Source organism: Myxine glutinosa, chromosome 9 (genome assembly GCF_964187855.1).
Source record: "Myxine glutinosa chromosome 9, kmMyxGlut1.1, whole genome shotgun sequence".
In the NCBI taxonomy this organism is placed as follows: Eukaryota; Metazoa; Chordata; class Myxini; order Myxiniformes; family Myxinidae; genus Myxine; species Myxine glutinosa.
Window position 1 is genome coordinate 22,432,891 of NC_136269.1, and position 15,123 is coordinate 22,448,013.

The following is a 15,123-nucleotide window of genomic DNA, read 5'->3' on the forward strand; positions in this document are numbered from 1 at the left end:
ATGGTCTATGAATATTATGGTATTATATACGGTATTATATGAATGCATTGTTGCCTGTTCTAGGTAACAACATGTGGCAGTCAGCACAGGAGAATGGCCAAGCACCACAACATGTCCGGCGGTGGTTCATTTTCCTTTCGTCACTACCACCTTTCAATGCCGTGTCCTCTCAATGGGGAAACAGGGTTGCCTCCAGCCTCCCTGTGGGGCAAGGTAGTCATACTAAGGTAATATTGCACTTATTGCTACAAACCTCATTCTTCATTATATTGTTACGGATCTCGGGGGTCGGTGCTCCCCTTATCAAGGGGGGGTTAATCCCCTTGTCTGTGACTGACCGACCCGAGTCCTTAGAAGTTATAACGCTCCTTCCGGTCGGTATTAGCTAGGGTCATTGGTCAATGTAGTCCCAAATACCTACTTACTAACCCGACCGTAAAGCAGGGAAATAACTCCTGCTCGAACCACGGACATGATGGTAAATGCCGAGCGGTTAGCAATCCGCGGTCCGAGCCGTTAACAATGACTACACCCGATTATAGCGGTTCCGAAATCGTGCCACAGGTACTCAATGGAAAGAAAGGACGGAGGCGATCGGATTAGGGAAAAACCAAGAAAGAACAAGGTAAATTTATTTACAACCAAAAAGAAGAGGAAAGGAAAGAATGTACAGGAAGAAGAAGAAGAAGCAAGACACAGGGCAGGCTTAACCACACAGTCTTAACTTACGACCCCAGACAAACATACACAATCACGGGATTGTAGCTGGTAGGGTCGAAGGTCCAGGCAGATGGTCCAGGCGATGGGGTCCGGCTCCAGGTGTCTCCAGTCCAGCGGCCGAAAACCCGGCAGGCAGCTTCGCGCATATCGTTCGACGCAAGCGGCCCTTACATATAGCGGGGGGGGGGGGGGTGGGCTCATGTCCTTCAATAAGGCGCCTTTTGTAATCAAGCTCGTATACAAAGAAGTCCGTGACAGTCAAGTCAAGTCCTTCACGCAAGAAGTCCCTGAAAGAAGTCTGTCGGAGGCCTTTTGCGCTCGCGCTTATATATCGCGCTTCAAGATCACTCTGCGTTTCATCAAGCCACGCCCGCCAGTGATATTTCATCAGCCCTAGTTGGCTGTTGGGGGCTTACCGGCCACGCCTTTGATGACTAGTTGACAGGCCACACTTTGTCCTTGGCGTTCCGCCCCCTTCTCCCTCGAGCTGACCGCATGGTCAATGGCGGCGCCTGTGCGAACGTTAACCAAGGCGCGTAACAGAATTTGGAGAGAGGTCGCAAAATGAACGAAAGGGCCTACTCCTGATTTGATTGATGCAACGCAGATTCAACTATTGGAAACTGCCTTATCTAAACACATAATAAGGAAATAACTGAGTTCCTATGGTGGCCTACGTGTTGCTTGTGGACTAACTAAGGGTGCTACCTTTAACCTTTAATGTCATATTTACAAGAGTTATTTATTTACAAAAGTGTGGGTTCTAAAACCGCAACAATATCTTTTGGTCACGAGTTTGGAATATATTTGGTCCTTTCTTTCATCATGTATAAGTAATGACATTGAATAATGTATAATGAAATTTAATAATATATATTATTACCTCTGCCACCGCAGGTGAACCGAGGTTATGATTTTACCCGTGTCTGCTGTCAGTTTGTCTGTTTGTCTGTGAGCAGAATATCTCAGAAAGTTGTGGACGGATTCAGACAAAACTTGGTGAACAGGTTGCGTATGTGACGAGGAAGAATTTATTTGATTTTGGTGAAGTTCTGGATCTGGATCTGAATCTGGATATGATAATTGTTTAATATATAAAGTGATTCTTCACTGTTGAGATATGGGGCCAAAAACGATACATAGCATAATATCTCAAAAAGTTGTGAACGAGTTATAACAAAGCTCGGTGGATGAGTAGGTTATGTGACAATAACAACACTATTTGATTTTGGGCAGATCTGGATCCACATCCGGTTTATCAGTGAGATACAAAACATAAACTATTCACCCTGGTGGAGGTATGTGCTCTACCGAGTGCCGTTCTAGATGTTTGGTGTGTAAATATATATATAATTATACAGTCACGTGAAAAAGTAAGTACATGGGGTGAAAAGTTTTGACTTTTTCAACAACATATTTCAACATACAGCTATTTGATCTTCATTTCACTGATATTGATAGATAAAGGTGATATAATATAACAAATATCATGAAACATTTACATTTTGTAGTCCATTGTATAATTTAAATAAACATAAATGCAAATTTCACATGTGGAAAAAGTAAGTACACCCTTGGCTCTAATAAGTGGTATTGCCCCCTTTGGCAGAAACAACCTCAAGTAGGCATTTCTTATAACTGTCTACCAGTCTCTGACATCGACTGGGAGAAGTTTTTGCCCACTCCATGCAGAATTATTTCAGCTGTGCGATGTTTGAGGGGTTTCTTGCATGCACAGCTCGTTTCAAATCCCCCCACAACATCTCAATGGGATTTAGTTTCGGGCTTTGACTTGGCCATTCCAGAACCCTCCATTTCTTTGTTTTCAGCCATTCCTTGGTGGATTTACTGATATGCTTAGGGTCATTGTCATGTTGCAAGATCCACCTTCGGTTGAGCTTCAACTTTCCGACAGATGGCCTCACATTATCCTCAATTACCTTCTGGTACAATGAAGAATTAATAGTGGATTCTATGATGGTGAGCTGCCCAGGCCCTGATGCAGCAAAGTTGCCCCAAACCATAATATTTCCAACACCATGCTCTACAGTTGGTATCAGGTTATTGTGGTCAAATGCTGTCTTTGGTTTTCGCCAAACATGTCTTTGGTACTGTGGCCAAATAGCTCTACCTTTGACTCATCTGTCCAGGGCACATTGTTCCAGAGTGCTAGTCTTTGCCTAGGTGTTCATTGGCAAACTTTAGTCTTGCCCTGATGTTCTTTCTGGACAGCAAAGGTTTCCACCTGGCACACCTCCCATGTAGATCAAATTTGTGCAGCCTTTTTCTAATGGTAGACTCGTGCACTTTGACATTAACAGTGGCAAGAGCTACCTGTAGGTCCCGTGATGACATTCTGGGGTTCTTCGAGACTTCTTTCAGCATCTTGCGGTCTGCTCTCAGGCTGAACTTGCTGGGGCGGCCTGGCCTGAACAAGTTGGCAGTTGCTTGGAATCTTCTCCACTTGTAGATGATCTTCCGGACAGTCGAATGATTGATTTCAAATTGTATGGAGATCTTTTTAAATCCCTTTCCAGACTCGTAGGCATCTATAACCTTCTTTCTGAAGGCTTCAGAGAGCTCTTTTGATCTCGGCATGGTGACGCCGCACACTTCAACAACAAAGAGCAAACCAAACTAAATGTCTGAGGTTTAAATAAGACAGGTTCCTCCAAGATCCTCTCTAACGATGTTCTAATCATTTGCACCTGAGCTGGTGCACCTGATTCTAATTTTAGGTATTTGAAGTAGTGATAAATGTAGGGGTGTACTTACTTTTTCCACATGCGAAATTTGCATTTATGTTTATTTAAATTATACAATGGACATCAAAATGTAAATGTTTCATGATATTTGTTATATTATATCACCTTTGTCTATCAATACTGTTGAAATGAAGATCAAATAGCTGTATGTTGAAATATATTGAAAAAATCAAAACTTTACATGGGGTGTACTTACTTTTTCACGTGACTGTATATACATACATACATACATACATACATATATATTGTACTTTAGATTCTTGAAAGCATATGTTTGTTTGAGGATGGATCTTTTCCATCATGGAAGACCATCCCAAGTAATCATGCTCCTTTAATTGATTGTTTATTCCCATCTTCCATCTTGTAGAGTAAAGAGAAGCAAGAAGATCGTGCAAAGTTTGTTGAACTACCTGGAGCTGAGATGGGCAAAGTGGTTGTTCGATTCCCACCTGAGGCCAGCGGGTGAGACCATTTTTGGGGGAAGGGATTGGGAGACAGAAGGATTTTCGGGCAAGTCTATCGTGAGGGGTAAAATGTGGTGTTGAAGGTGACAAATATCGGCCATGAGTGACCTGTCTTAATAGTGCTCGGGCAAAGGAAAAAACAAACGTAGGGGCAATAAATACCCATGGTGCTCGCTCACCTGGTAGAATAAACAGTATACTGTACTGACGAATGGTATTTTAAACCAATTTCAATGCTTGCTATTAGATGGGGCAGCATGTAGAATCATACTAAGACAATCGTAAGACTTTAAAGTTTAAACAAACAAAAAAATGCCTATTTTGGGAGTCAACCCCTCCCACCCCATGTACTTCCTCAGACCCCAATCTTTTCAATGCCTTGAACAAACATTGGTACAATGGTACATCATGGATGATGAAAGTTGTGGTGAAATTTCATCAAAATTATGTGTAGGTTCTGAGAAAAATGCAAATACCTATTTTGGTGGACAAGCACCCCCCCCCCCCCCCCCATAGACAACCGTAGTCACTTATTATTATTATTATTATTTTTTTTTAGTGCCAAGAACAAACTTTAGTACAACAAGGGTGATTATGGTTGTGGTCAAGTTTCATCAGAATTGCATGTGTAGTTTCTGAGAAGAAAGCAAACACCGATTCTGGGGGTTCAAACCTGCACCGTAGACCCCCAAAGTGACAAAAAAAAAATTAAACTTTGGTGACAACACAACAAATATCATTTATGCCTAATTTGGTCGCAATCCCATCAGCGGTTTCATAGAAGAAGTTTCAAGTGTTGATGGACGGACTAACTAACTGACTGACGGACGGACGACGCGCCATCGCATAGGCTCCCCTAAACTTCCTTCCAGGTGCGCTAAAAAAGAAGTTAAAATTCATGATTACTCCAAATTGTAGTTTTGTGTTTATTTTCTTGTGGTAATACAGTTAATTGCAATGAGATGAAACTCCTTGTGTTAAACAATTGACCATAAAGCACAACTAATGGAGTTAGAGAACCTAATTTTGCATCTTTGATTAAATTCCTGCAAATTCTCTCAGTTCCTGTTTCCCCCCTTCTTTGTCACAGAGCATCATACAAGAGGAAGGTGTTTCTTTGGGAACATCTAATTATTGCGTACACAAAGTAACGTGGGTAATTTTTATAAACCCCCATCCCCTTTATGCCCCACTTCTCTTTAGTCTCCAATACTTCTAGCTGTTTTCTCCATTCCTTTGACACTCCCTTATCCTCCCTTCAACTCTTCCTCTTCACAATTAGGTTTCTCCATTTATAGCAAGCCCCCCAATAGCCTTTGCTTGTATAAATTTGTATATGGCCTCTTATTTAAATGGTGTGCATGTGCATGTTGCTCATGATGGTGGAAATGCTAAGTCTCCACTATCCTGACGATTGTGCTGACACTGCTGTAGGTTTCTGCACATTGGACATGCAAAGGCAGCCCTCTTGAATCAGCATTACCAGCAGATGTTCAAGGGTAAATTCATCATGCGCTTCGATGATACAAACCCGGCCAAGGAGAAGGAAGACTTTGAAAAAGTAAGAAAAGTACTTTCTGCTCTCGCAACACCACCATGCTTTGTTCTCAAGCGCATCCTTTTCACTTCTCTCATGTTGCGTGCCTCCATTTTATGACACAGGTGATCCTGGAGGATGTTGAGAGGCTAAATATAAAGCCTGATGTCTTCAGCTACACATCTGACTATTTCTCTGTAATGTTGGAGATGGCTGAAAAGATGATCATTAGTGGGAAGGCGTATGTGGACGACACACCAGCCGAGAAGATGAAACAGGAACGAGAGCAGCGGCAGGAATCGAAGCACAGGAACAACAGTAAGAAAAAACGCATTTGGGATGATCGGATATTGATGGGTGGAAGTTCTTGTACAGTTTTTATACTAATGTTTACTTGATGTGATCTGGACAAGGGGATATGGTCTTGCTTTGATAGGTTCATCTGCAGTATGAGTCTTTGGTGCCATGGTTTTTATAAAATATTTTGAAATGTCTTCAAGATGTGTTTTTCCTTAAACTCTGTGTGGTGACTGTCAGGTGTAGAGCGTAACTTGGAGATGTGGAAAGAAATGAAGGCCGGCACAGAATATGGACAAGCTTGCTGTCTGCGTTCAAAGATCGACATGTCATCCAACAATGGCTGCCTCCGAGATCCTACGCTGTATCGTTGCAAGAACGAGCCACACCCACGCACCAGCACACACTACAGGTGACAGTTGACCGAGTGGGATGAAAAATATTTTTAAATGTATTTCTTAGAAAGATCAGGATACATTTCTGTACGTCATGGCAATATGAACACATTCCTGCTCTCAAGTTATGCGTCTAATTTGTATTAATAGGAATGAAAAAGTTTTTCCTTTACAAAATATGTTGGGGCCAAAAACACGACTTCCATTTCGATGGACTCAGGAATCTTTCCCACGAGTGAAGTGTATGTGTGACACTGATTGTAACCTACATAGAAAGGAATAGCATCTCAGGAGCTAAGTGTTTCTGGTGTAGGATTTCATGGTTGAGGTGGTGGATGTTTGATCACCATCATATATATTATTACAGTCGTTGGACGTATCCCAGTCACCTGGTTAGAATCTGGCACGTCGCATCAAAGCGACAATAGAGGTCAGGTGATTTGACGGCTTTGGATTGGATCACGACCTTTGACCTCTGCTACCAAATCGGTTAAACCGCCATGCCAGCCAAACCCTATGCCGATAGGTGATCACATGACTGATCTGATCTGGGCCAAGGGAGCCTTAGTCACGTGATGCGATCTTGTCCAGCGGTATGAAGATCATAACCAATCAACCCTGAGCAGATCTCGTTGTAGCCAAATGAAGCCACCAGAAGAATCAGAATTCACCTGAGACAAAGTATATTTAAAGGGGAATGCAAACGCTCAGAGCACCTTGACACTAATCTATCCCTTGATACCGTACAAAATATATATATGATGTCTTTTTCTGATTTAATAACTGTGTAATTTTGTGATAAAGCTGGAATTCTCTTCTTCGTCACAATTAGCCATGATGTCACACTATGAAGCTTAGCGCCGCTTCCGTATTGTTTATGGGTTACATCACGGTACGATTTCACTCGGACAGCAAATAATTTTCGAATTTCTACAAATACGCCGGGTCGATGCATCCTTGGTGGTTGTAGTAATACAAACCGAGATGGATTCATGCTACACCAATGGCCAAAAGATCCGAGGGTTGCCAGGAATTGGACGAGGTTTGTCTGAAATACTCGAGTCCGGTTTGGGCCTACAAATTATTCGTTTTTGTGTTCGGAACATGTTACAGAGAACTGTTATGAAACAACAGAGATGGCTAGATCTTGTGGGTATCCACCGCGATTGAGAGAGAGGATGCCACCTTCACGATTGGGCAGAATAAACAAACATCACTCGAAACTGTAACACCAACCAGCACCACTCCGCCCCCCACCCCCCCCCCCCCCCGCAATCCTCTATCAACCATAACCCTAGCTAACAATACCCACGACCATCCCACACCCCTCTTCATCATCCCCCACAATACTCACCATCAGCCCACACCCCCTCTCCACAATGCCTCATCAACTGTCACCCTAGATAGCTAACAATACCCACGACCACCCCACACCTGCCTTCCACCATCCCCCAACAACCTCCCATCAACCCCTACAATATCCACTCCCTCCACTTCCTCAACCCCCATCAACCGCAACCCTAGCTAACAATATCCACGACCACCACACACATCCCATCCCCCTCCCCTCCACAATCCCCCATCAACCGCCAATCTAGCTAACAACACCCACACCACCCCCCTCCACAATCCCCAATCAACTGTTAGTTATACAACAACAACAACAGACATTTTAAGGCCATTTTCCTTGCAAGAGTGGGGATTGGCCTTGCGGTCCCCATGACAATCTTCTCCATTTTGCCCTATTTTCTGCATCTCCCCTTGTTAACCCCCTTGCCCGCATTTCTTCTTCGACCATCTTCAGCCAAGTCTTTCTCGGTCTTCCCCGTCCTCTACTTCCTTCTACATTCATTTCCATCACTCTTCTCAACCAGTCACTTTCATCCTTCCTCAACACATGACCAAACCATCTCAAACTGTTTCTCTTCACAGCATCCATCACAGGCTCTATTCCCATCATCTTTCACAATTCATCATTTGTCTTCCTCTCTCTCAACGATACTCCACACATCCACCGAACCATTCGCCTTTCCAGCCTTCGTTGCTGTTATTTATATTGCTTACAATACCCACAACCATCCCACACCTCTCCTTCACCATACCCCCACAATACCCACTCCCCTGGGGTGCGGACATCAACATGACACGAGACAGCATGCACACAGACACAAATGACGTTCCAGATAAGTATGAAACTGGACGATCGTGTAACATGCGGGACATCGGGTCAGTCTGTGAAGGTGGGGCAAAGCATTCGTCGCCCATTTTGTCGGCGGTGTTCGAGTTTGCGCCTGTGTGTGTGCTGATTCGCGCCGGTGTGTGTGCCGATTCACGCCGGAGTGTGTGCCGATTCGCGCCGGTGTGTGCCGATTCGCGCTAGTGTGTGTGCTGATTCGCGAATATACTCACGATACTCGCGAACTCGCGAAAGTGTGCTGATACACTCGTGTGTGTGCTGATTCACGCCGGTGTGTGTGCTGATTCACGCCGGTGTGTGCCGATTCGTACTGGTGTGTGCTTATTTGTGCCGTGTACGTGCTCGTTTGTGCCGTGTACGTGCTCATTTGTGCCGTGTACGTGCTCGTTTGTGCCATGTACGTGCTTGTTCGTGCCATGTACATGCTGAGTCCGTTCTGTAACGTGTCATGCCATATTTCTCTGCAGTCATTAACTGATTTATCAATAATAATTGATACAAAACGCCTGATAAACTGTCAATTGAAAGGAAAAACAAAATTTACCAATCTGTATTAAACATGGACTGGTGTTTTCATCTGCACTACGAGCATAACATCGCCATCTTCCTCTTCACTTACAACACGTTCGTCTGAATCACTCGCACAAAGCTCAAAAATATACGGATCTACAATTCCTCCAAAAGTGTTTCCATCACTCATTTTACTTTCAATAGCTTCTTCCCAATCTCACTGATCAGTTTCAACATACTGAGAACCTTGAGAGTTGCTAATGACAGAAGAATCCGAGCTCGAAATACAATGTTTCTCTATTATATGTAAATCCACCATTTGGATCAAGGTGGGTTCATGGTGTATTGGTGTAACGTCACTGGCGAAATGAAAAATTGACTCGGGCTTTTTCAACACTTTCTGATTGGCCAAAAAAAACCAAAAAAACTACCCTTCAAATTAGATCGTGATTAATGACTTGTAATGGTTTTCAGAAAAAAGCTGCGTTTGGGTTCCCCTTTGAAATAAATGATGGTACTGGCAGGGAATTTACAAGAAGCAATCGATAACAATAATTATAATGCAATAAAAACCCTCTTAACTGTACAGATCATACATGCTCATGGACCAAATGATGAATGGGACGCCTTAATTATCTATGCCTTATCTGGGCCCATCAGACATGCCAGAGGAGGTAGACAGAGAGAATCGTAAGACAGAAAAACCATGAGGTGACAGGCAAGGCACCACATGGTATTTCTGTCTTGTGTTACCCTGGGCTGGTAAAAGGTCTATCGCTTGTGCATTGGATGGCACCGCAGGATGAGCGAAGTACCGGCTGCTCTAGCAGGGAAACAGTCCGTTTCTGGCCGGAGTAGAGTAGAGGAGAGTTAATGTCTCTGGCGTGGGTCGGCTGCGACAGGAGTAAGCGAAGCGCACAGCTCTCCTCAAGAGCCCCACTTTGCTTCTGCCCTCGCTCCGCCCTTTACCTCCTAGAGTCCCCACCCGCACTGATGACGTGCTTAACCCTTCCTTTCCCAGCTGCCATTGGTCTGCATCCTGGCCGGTGGGTGGGCGAAACCCTTCCCCGACCCTTCAGCCACTGATGACCCGGTTGGCTCGGTTGAGTTGACAACATTCATTTTTAGCTCACCTGGAACGAAGTGCAGGGGAGCTTATGCGATGGTGCGTCGTTCGTCCGTCTGTCCATCAGTCTGTCCGTAAACAATGATATTTGTTGTGTTGTGACTTAAGTTTGTTCACGGCATTTAAATAATCGGGGCCTAATGGGGTTTACCGGGGGTCGAAGTGGGTTTAGGTTTGACCCCACTCCCCCAAATAAGTATTTGCATTCTTCTCTGAAACTACACACACTATTTCGATGAAAATTTACCACAACCTTCACCACCCGTGCTGTGCCAAAGTTTGTTCATGGCACTAAAAATAATCTGCCCTTTTGGGGGTTTATGGTGGGTTGGTGGGGGGTTGTTGCCCCCCAAAATAGGTATGGGGTTTACCGGGGGTCAAAGTGGGTCTAGGTTTGACCCCACCCCCCCCCAAATAGGTATTTGCATTCTCCTCTGAAACTACACACACTATTTCGATGAAAATTTACCACAACCTTCACCACCTGTGCTGTGCCAAAGTTTGTTCACGGCACTAAAAATAATCTGCCCCTTTGGGGGTTTACGGTGGGTGGGTGGGGGGTTGTTGCCCCCCAAAATAGGTATTTGCTTTCTTCTCAGAAACTACACACACAATTTCGATGAATCTTCACGACAACCTTTATCACTCGTGATGTACCAATGTTTGTTCAAGGCATTATAAAAATTGTGGTTTGAGGAGGTATACGGGGTTCGGGTGTGGGTGGGGGGAGGGGAGGGCTGTATCGGATGCTTCGCCCCCAATTTTTAAAATATTTGTTTTTAATTTTTTAAAATTGTTTGTTTGTTGAAAGTCTTATGATTATGTTATGATTCTACATGCTGCCCTGTCTTCTCGAAACCATTGAAATTGGTTTAAAATACCTTTAAGCAGTGCAGTATACTGTTTATTCTACCAGGTGAGCGTCATGGGTATTGCCCCTATATTTCCAACCTATGATAGTGCTTGCGGCCTGCGGGTAAACGTCAAATAAAGGGTCAATAGGGTTGAGAATTTTAGACACATACAATAGTGGAGGGTAGACTTCTCTGTCCAGACATTATAGAGACGCATATCCAAGATCACATTTAATTACTTTTACGTTTATTCTAATAAGAATTAAGGAGATACACGTAGACGAAGGTGTTTGATTGTAAAAACCTAAAAGGGAGTGTGCTTTGAGATCTGGTGGCCATTTTGTTCCTCTACTGCTGAGAGCAATGGATGTGTTGTATCCACTTGGTGCAACCAAATTGAAGCTCAAGTTTATGTCGAGGTACTGCAGCAAGTTTAACAAAGGATTATTGATAGGTTGTTGTTGAGAAGTGCAACAGGAACCGTACTTTGCTCATAACTTGTAATCTACTTGATAAAATGTACTTCCATCGCATCCTCATCAAATTCTTAGTTTTCTTTATATTATTTTAATGTGTTTAACTGTGTTTCTTCTCAGGGTTTACCCAACATACGACTTTGCATGCCCCATAGTAGACAGTTTGGAGGGAGTAACCCATGCACTACGTACCACGGAATACCACGACCGGGACGAGCAATACTATTGGCTCATTGAGCAACTGGGCATCAGGAAACCATTCATTTACGAATACAGCCGGCTCAACCTCATGAACACTTTGCTTTCCAAGCGCAAGCTCACGTGGTTTGTTGAGCAAGGTCTTGTGGAAGGCTGGTGAGTAATACTTGTGGGGCTGTATAAATGAGTGCTTACTTCTGTAGCTAAGAGGAAATATGAAGGTGATATTGGTTGGTATTAGTTCATTGGACATAGACATGTACTGTACAGGATGTGTATGGATTATTTCTCGTGATGCATTGTTTATGTTGTTGTTCAGGGAAGATCCACGATTCCCCACAGTGCGTGGTATTATGCGGCGAGGCATGACCGTTGAAGGACTGAAACAATTCATCGCAGCCCAGGTAGAGAGTCTGTGGTGCTATAAGGAAATGAAATGCATTTTCGGGAGGCATTTGTTCCGACAGACTTGTTTTCCCAGTTTTCTTTGTATACGGTGCACTTTGCTCCAGGTGAAATACTTGTAGTGATATCTACAGGTGGCCTTTTTAATCTCGTGCTTTTGTGTACTTTTGTCAAAACATTAATTGTTCTGACGTGCACTTTTGCGCATCAGCCTTGATGTTGGACTTGAAATACAAGAGCTGTACCAAAATTCATGAGCATCAGTGGATTTCCACACATTTGTGTCAAATATAGTAGAGCACGAGTTATTAGCGACATCTATCCACTCCAATATAAACACAGTCTCGGGGCATCCACACCACTGGTGTTTCCACAATCCATTGTGACAAAATGGCTGTAAACAACATATCGTTCCACCAATGTGCAGTTATTGAATTCCTCATGAAGGAGAACAACTCGGCTGCAGATATCCATGGCCGATTGAGTCAGATGTATGGAGAGGCCTGCATGGGCGCTAGCAGTGTCAGAAGATGGAATTATGTTTTCGGGTTGTTCGTCCGTCTGTCCGTTCGTGATAGGTTTTTGTTACCGCGATAACTTGAGAATGGCTGAAGAGATCTCGGTCAAACTTGGTACAGGTATGTATAATGAGGTAAAGATGAACTGATTAGATTGTGGGGGCACTAGGTCAAAGGACAAAGGTAAGAGGTCATGCTCGGTAAAAATCATGTTTCAGCGATAGTTTGTGAACTAGTCCATGGGATTCTGACCAAAGTTGGTAAAATATGTATTATGATGCAAAGATGAACTGATTTGATTATGGGGTCAAGAGGTCAAAGGTCAAAGTCTGTAATGGGTTGATAACCTGAACGGCTGAAGGGATATAATTCAAACTTGGTACAGGTATGTATAATGATGAAAGGAGGAACAAACAGATTTTGAGGTCAAAGGTCAGAGGTCATGCTAAGTAAAAGATTGTTGCCACACCACCTTGTGAACCAGTGATGTGATTTTGACCAATCTTGGTATAAGTATATATTATGATGCAAAGATGAACTGATAATTATATTTTGGTTTCAAAGGTGAGGAGTGAGATGATTTTGGTGAGGCCAGAGGTCATGTGAGGTAAAAATGTGAGACTTGAGGACAGCTGAATGTATTTAAATCAAACTTGGTACAAGTATGTATAATGATGTAACAATGTGTGCGGAGGCATATTGGTCAACATCGTGACGTCGAAGAGTGTCGTTCTAGTTTTACCCAAGTGATTCACGAACCATGCCTGAAGTCAAAAAAAAAGTAATACTTCCATGATATGCTGACTGCTATCCCCACCCAGGTCATACTTATCCTCTTCAACTGAAAAGTAGCAAACAAGCCCAGCTACGCCATTGTTAGACTTTCAGTCCAGTTTTTCTGCAATACACAATTAAAACAAAATAATAATCCCAATCAATGATGGAAGTAGCGCTTTATTAATTATTTTTTATTTCTTGACAAGTAAAATACTTCGAGCTATGTGAAAATGCGAAAATAAAAATTTAAGTTTCGTGAACAAGAGAGAGTTGGTGACTCGGAGAGGGGGAGAGATAAAAAAAAAGTTTTCCAAAATGCTGGCATCCGCAGGAAAAGAAACTCGCAACCTGTCATACATTTATAATGACTTTTGTCTTTTGCACTGTATGATCATTAAAATTTGGCACTTGTATGGTAAATCACATGCAGGACAAACAAGTTGGTAGACAATTGTACTTTGACATGAATTACATCGACATTTCATAGACTATGAACAAATATCTGTCGTGTGTTCGATTTGAAAGTGGGATACAAACATCAATAGCCAAGTGCTCAGATGGGATTGCCAGTGGACACATCAGATCTTATTGTCTGCTTTTTTCCTTGTACAGTTCATATTTACTGTTTCTACAGGGATCATCCAAGGCTATAGTGAACATGGAGTGGGACAAGATATGGGCCTTTAACAAGAAAGTGAGTTTTGCCAATGTTTGTTTGGGGCTGATCGTGTATTATGTACAATTGATGTTTTATATTACTATTTCAATGAGAAATATCATTGCTAACGCTTCTTTTCACAACATAAAGATGTTTAACTGATCTGTGGTTCATGAAGCAACATGTATCGCATGCTGTGAACAATTAAACACTTGTATGCTTGGGCACATCAGGGGCATTAAGATATATTGATGTACTTTTGCAAAATTATAAGGATATTAGGCAACAAACAAATCAACACAGTATGTGGAGCTTGAACCTGGGATCCCAGCATCATGACTGAGATATTAATTATTTTTATTTTCAAAGTAATTTGAGGTGAGTACAAATGAGTTGGTGAGATGTCACTTCTCTAATTGGTTTGTTGAGTTGCAGGTGATATTTCTTCTTCTTTTTTTCACCCCATCCATGTGTTAGGTGATAGACCCAATCGCACCCCGCTTTACTGCCATTTTACGTCACAAAGTGGTACCTGTGAAGGTGCATGGTGTTCAAGAAGAGAAGAAAGATGTGCCCAAGCACCCAAAGGTGAGTTTCTGCCTCATGTCTGATGAGAGGTAGTATAATATTGTTGTGTCAACGGCTCAACTAACGTCGAGCATGTTGCGGCAGGAGGTTAAAATCCCGCGATGTGCCGAACGGTTTTAATTCCTGTGGAGACATTCCGGATGATGGTGATTTTATGCTAGTGCGCGCTGGACTGAGAATAACGAGAACCTTAAAGCTTTTATAAAAACCAAACGGGTTTATTCCCGAACAACAAAAGCAAGAGGAAATTAATTCAATAATAACTATATGCAATTAGGTAAACAATGAGGTAAAATAAATCCTGTAAAAACTAAGGCACCTCACTCCAGTCACAAGCACAGATGGAGAGAGGGACACAACTAGGTGACTTAACGATGGTGGTCACAGGGCAGGATGGTGACAGTCATGAAGAAGAGCAGGCGATAAATAGGGATGAAGAGTTGATGATGAGACAAGCAGGATGATGAACAGGCAATGGGGGAAGACGAGAACAGCACCAGGGCCAAGGAAGGTAGGACGACCTCCTTCAAGCTCCCCTCACTCCCATAACTCCTCAGAACTATCCCAGTTTTCATCACAAACAGCGAGCTCCTCAGTGCACTGAACCCAACCGGATCCAGGCTCTTTCCCCTACTCCT

The 15,123-nt window shown here is 43.0% G+C and overlaps 1 protein-coding gene across 2 annotated transcripts in view; it reads left to right on the forward strand.

The window, feature by feature from the left end:
* Positions 1-15,123, forward strand: part of EPRS1 (glutamyl-prolyl-tRNA synthetase 1) — an 82,929-nt gene that overhangs the window by 21,233 nt on the left and 46,573 nt on the right. For both annotated transcript variants that reach the window (XM_078784182.1, XM_078784183.1), the window contains exons 5-13: positions 64-227; positions 3,853-3,947; positions 5,384-5,510; positions 5,612-5,804; positions 6,024-6,195; positions 11,462-11,695; positions 11,859-11,943; positions 13,874-13,933; positions 14,375-14,485. In XM_078784182.1, the coding sequence (XP_078640308.1) occupies positions 64-227; positions 3,853-3,947; positions 5,384-5,510; positions 5,612-5,804; positions 6,024-6,195; positions 11,462-11,695; positions 11,859-11,943; positions 13,874-13,933; positions 14,375-14,485 (1,241 nt within the window). The remainder of the gene's footprint in view (positions 1-63; positions 228-3,852; positions 3,948-5,383; positions 5,511-5,611; positions 5,805-6,023; positions 6,196-11,461; positions 11,696-11,858; positions 11,944-13,873; positions 13,934-14,374; positions 14,486-15,123) is intronic.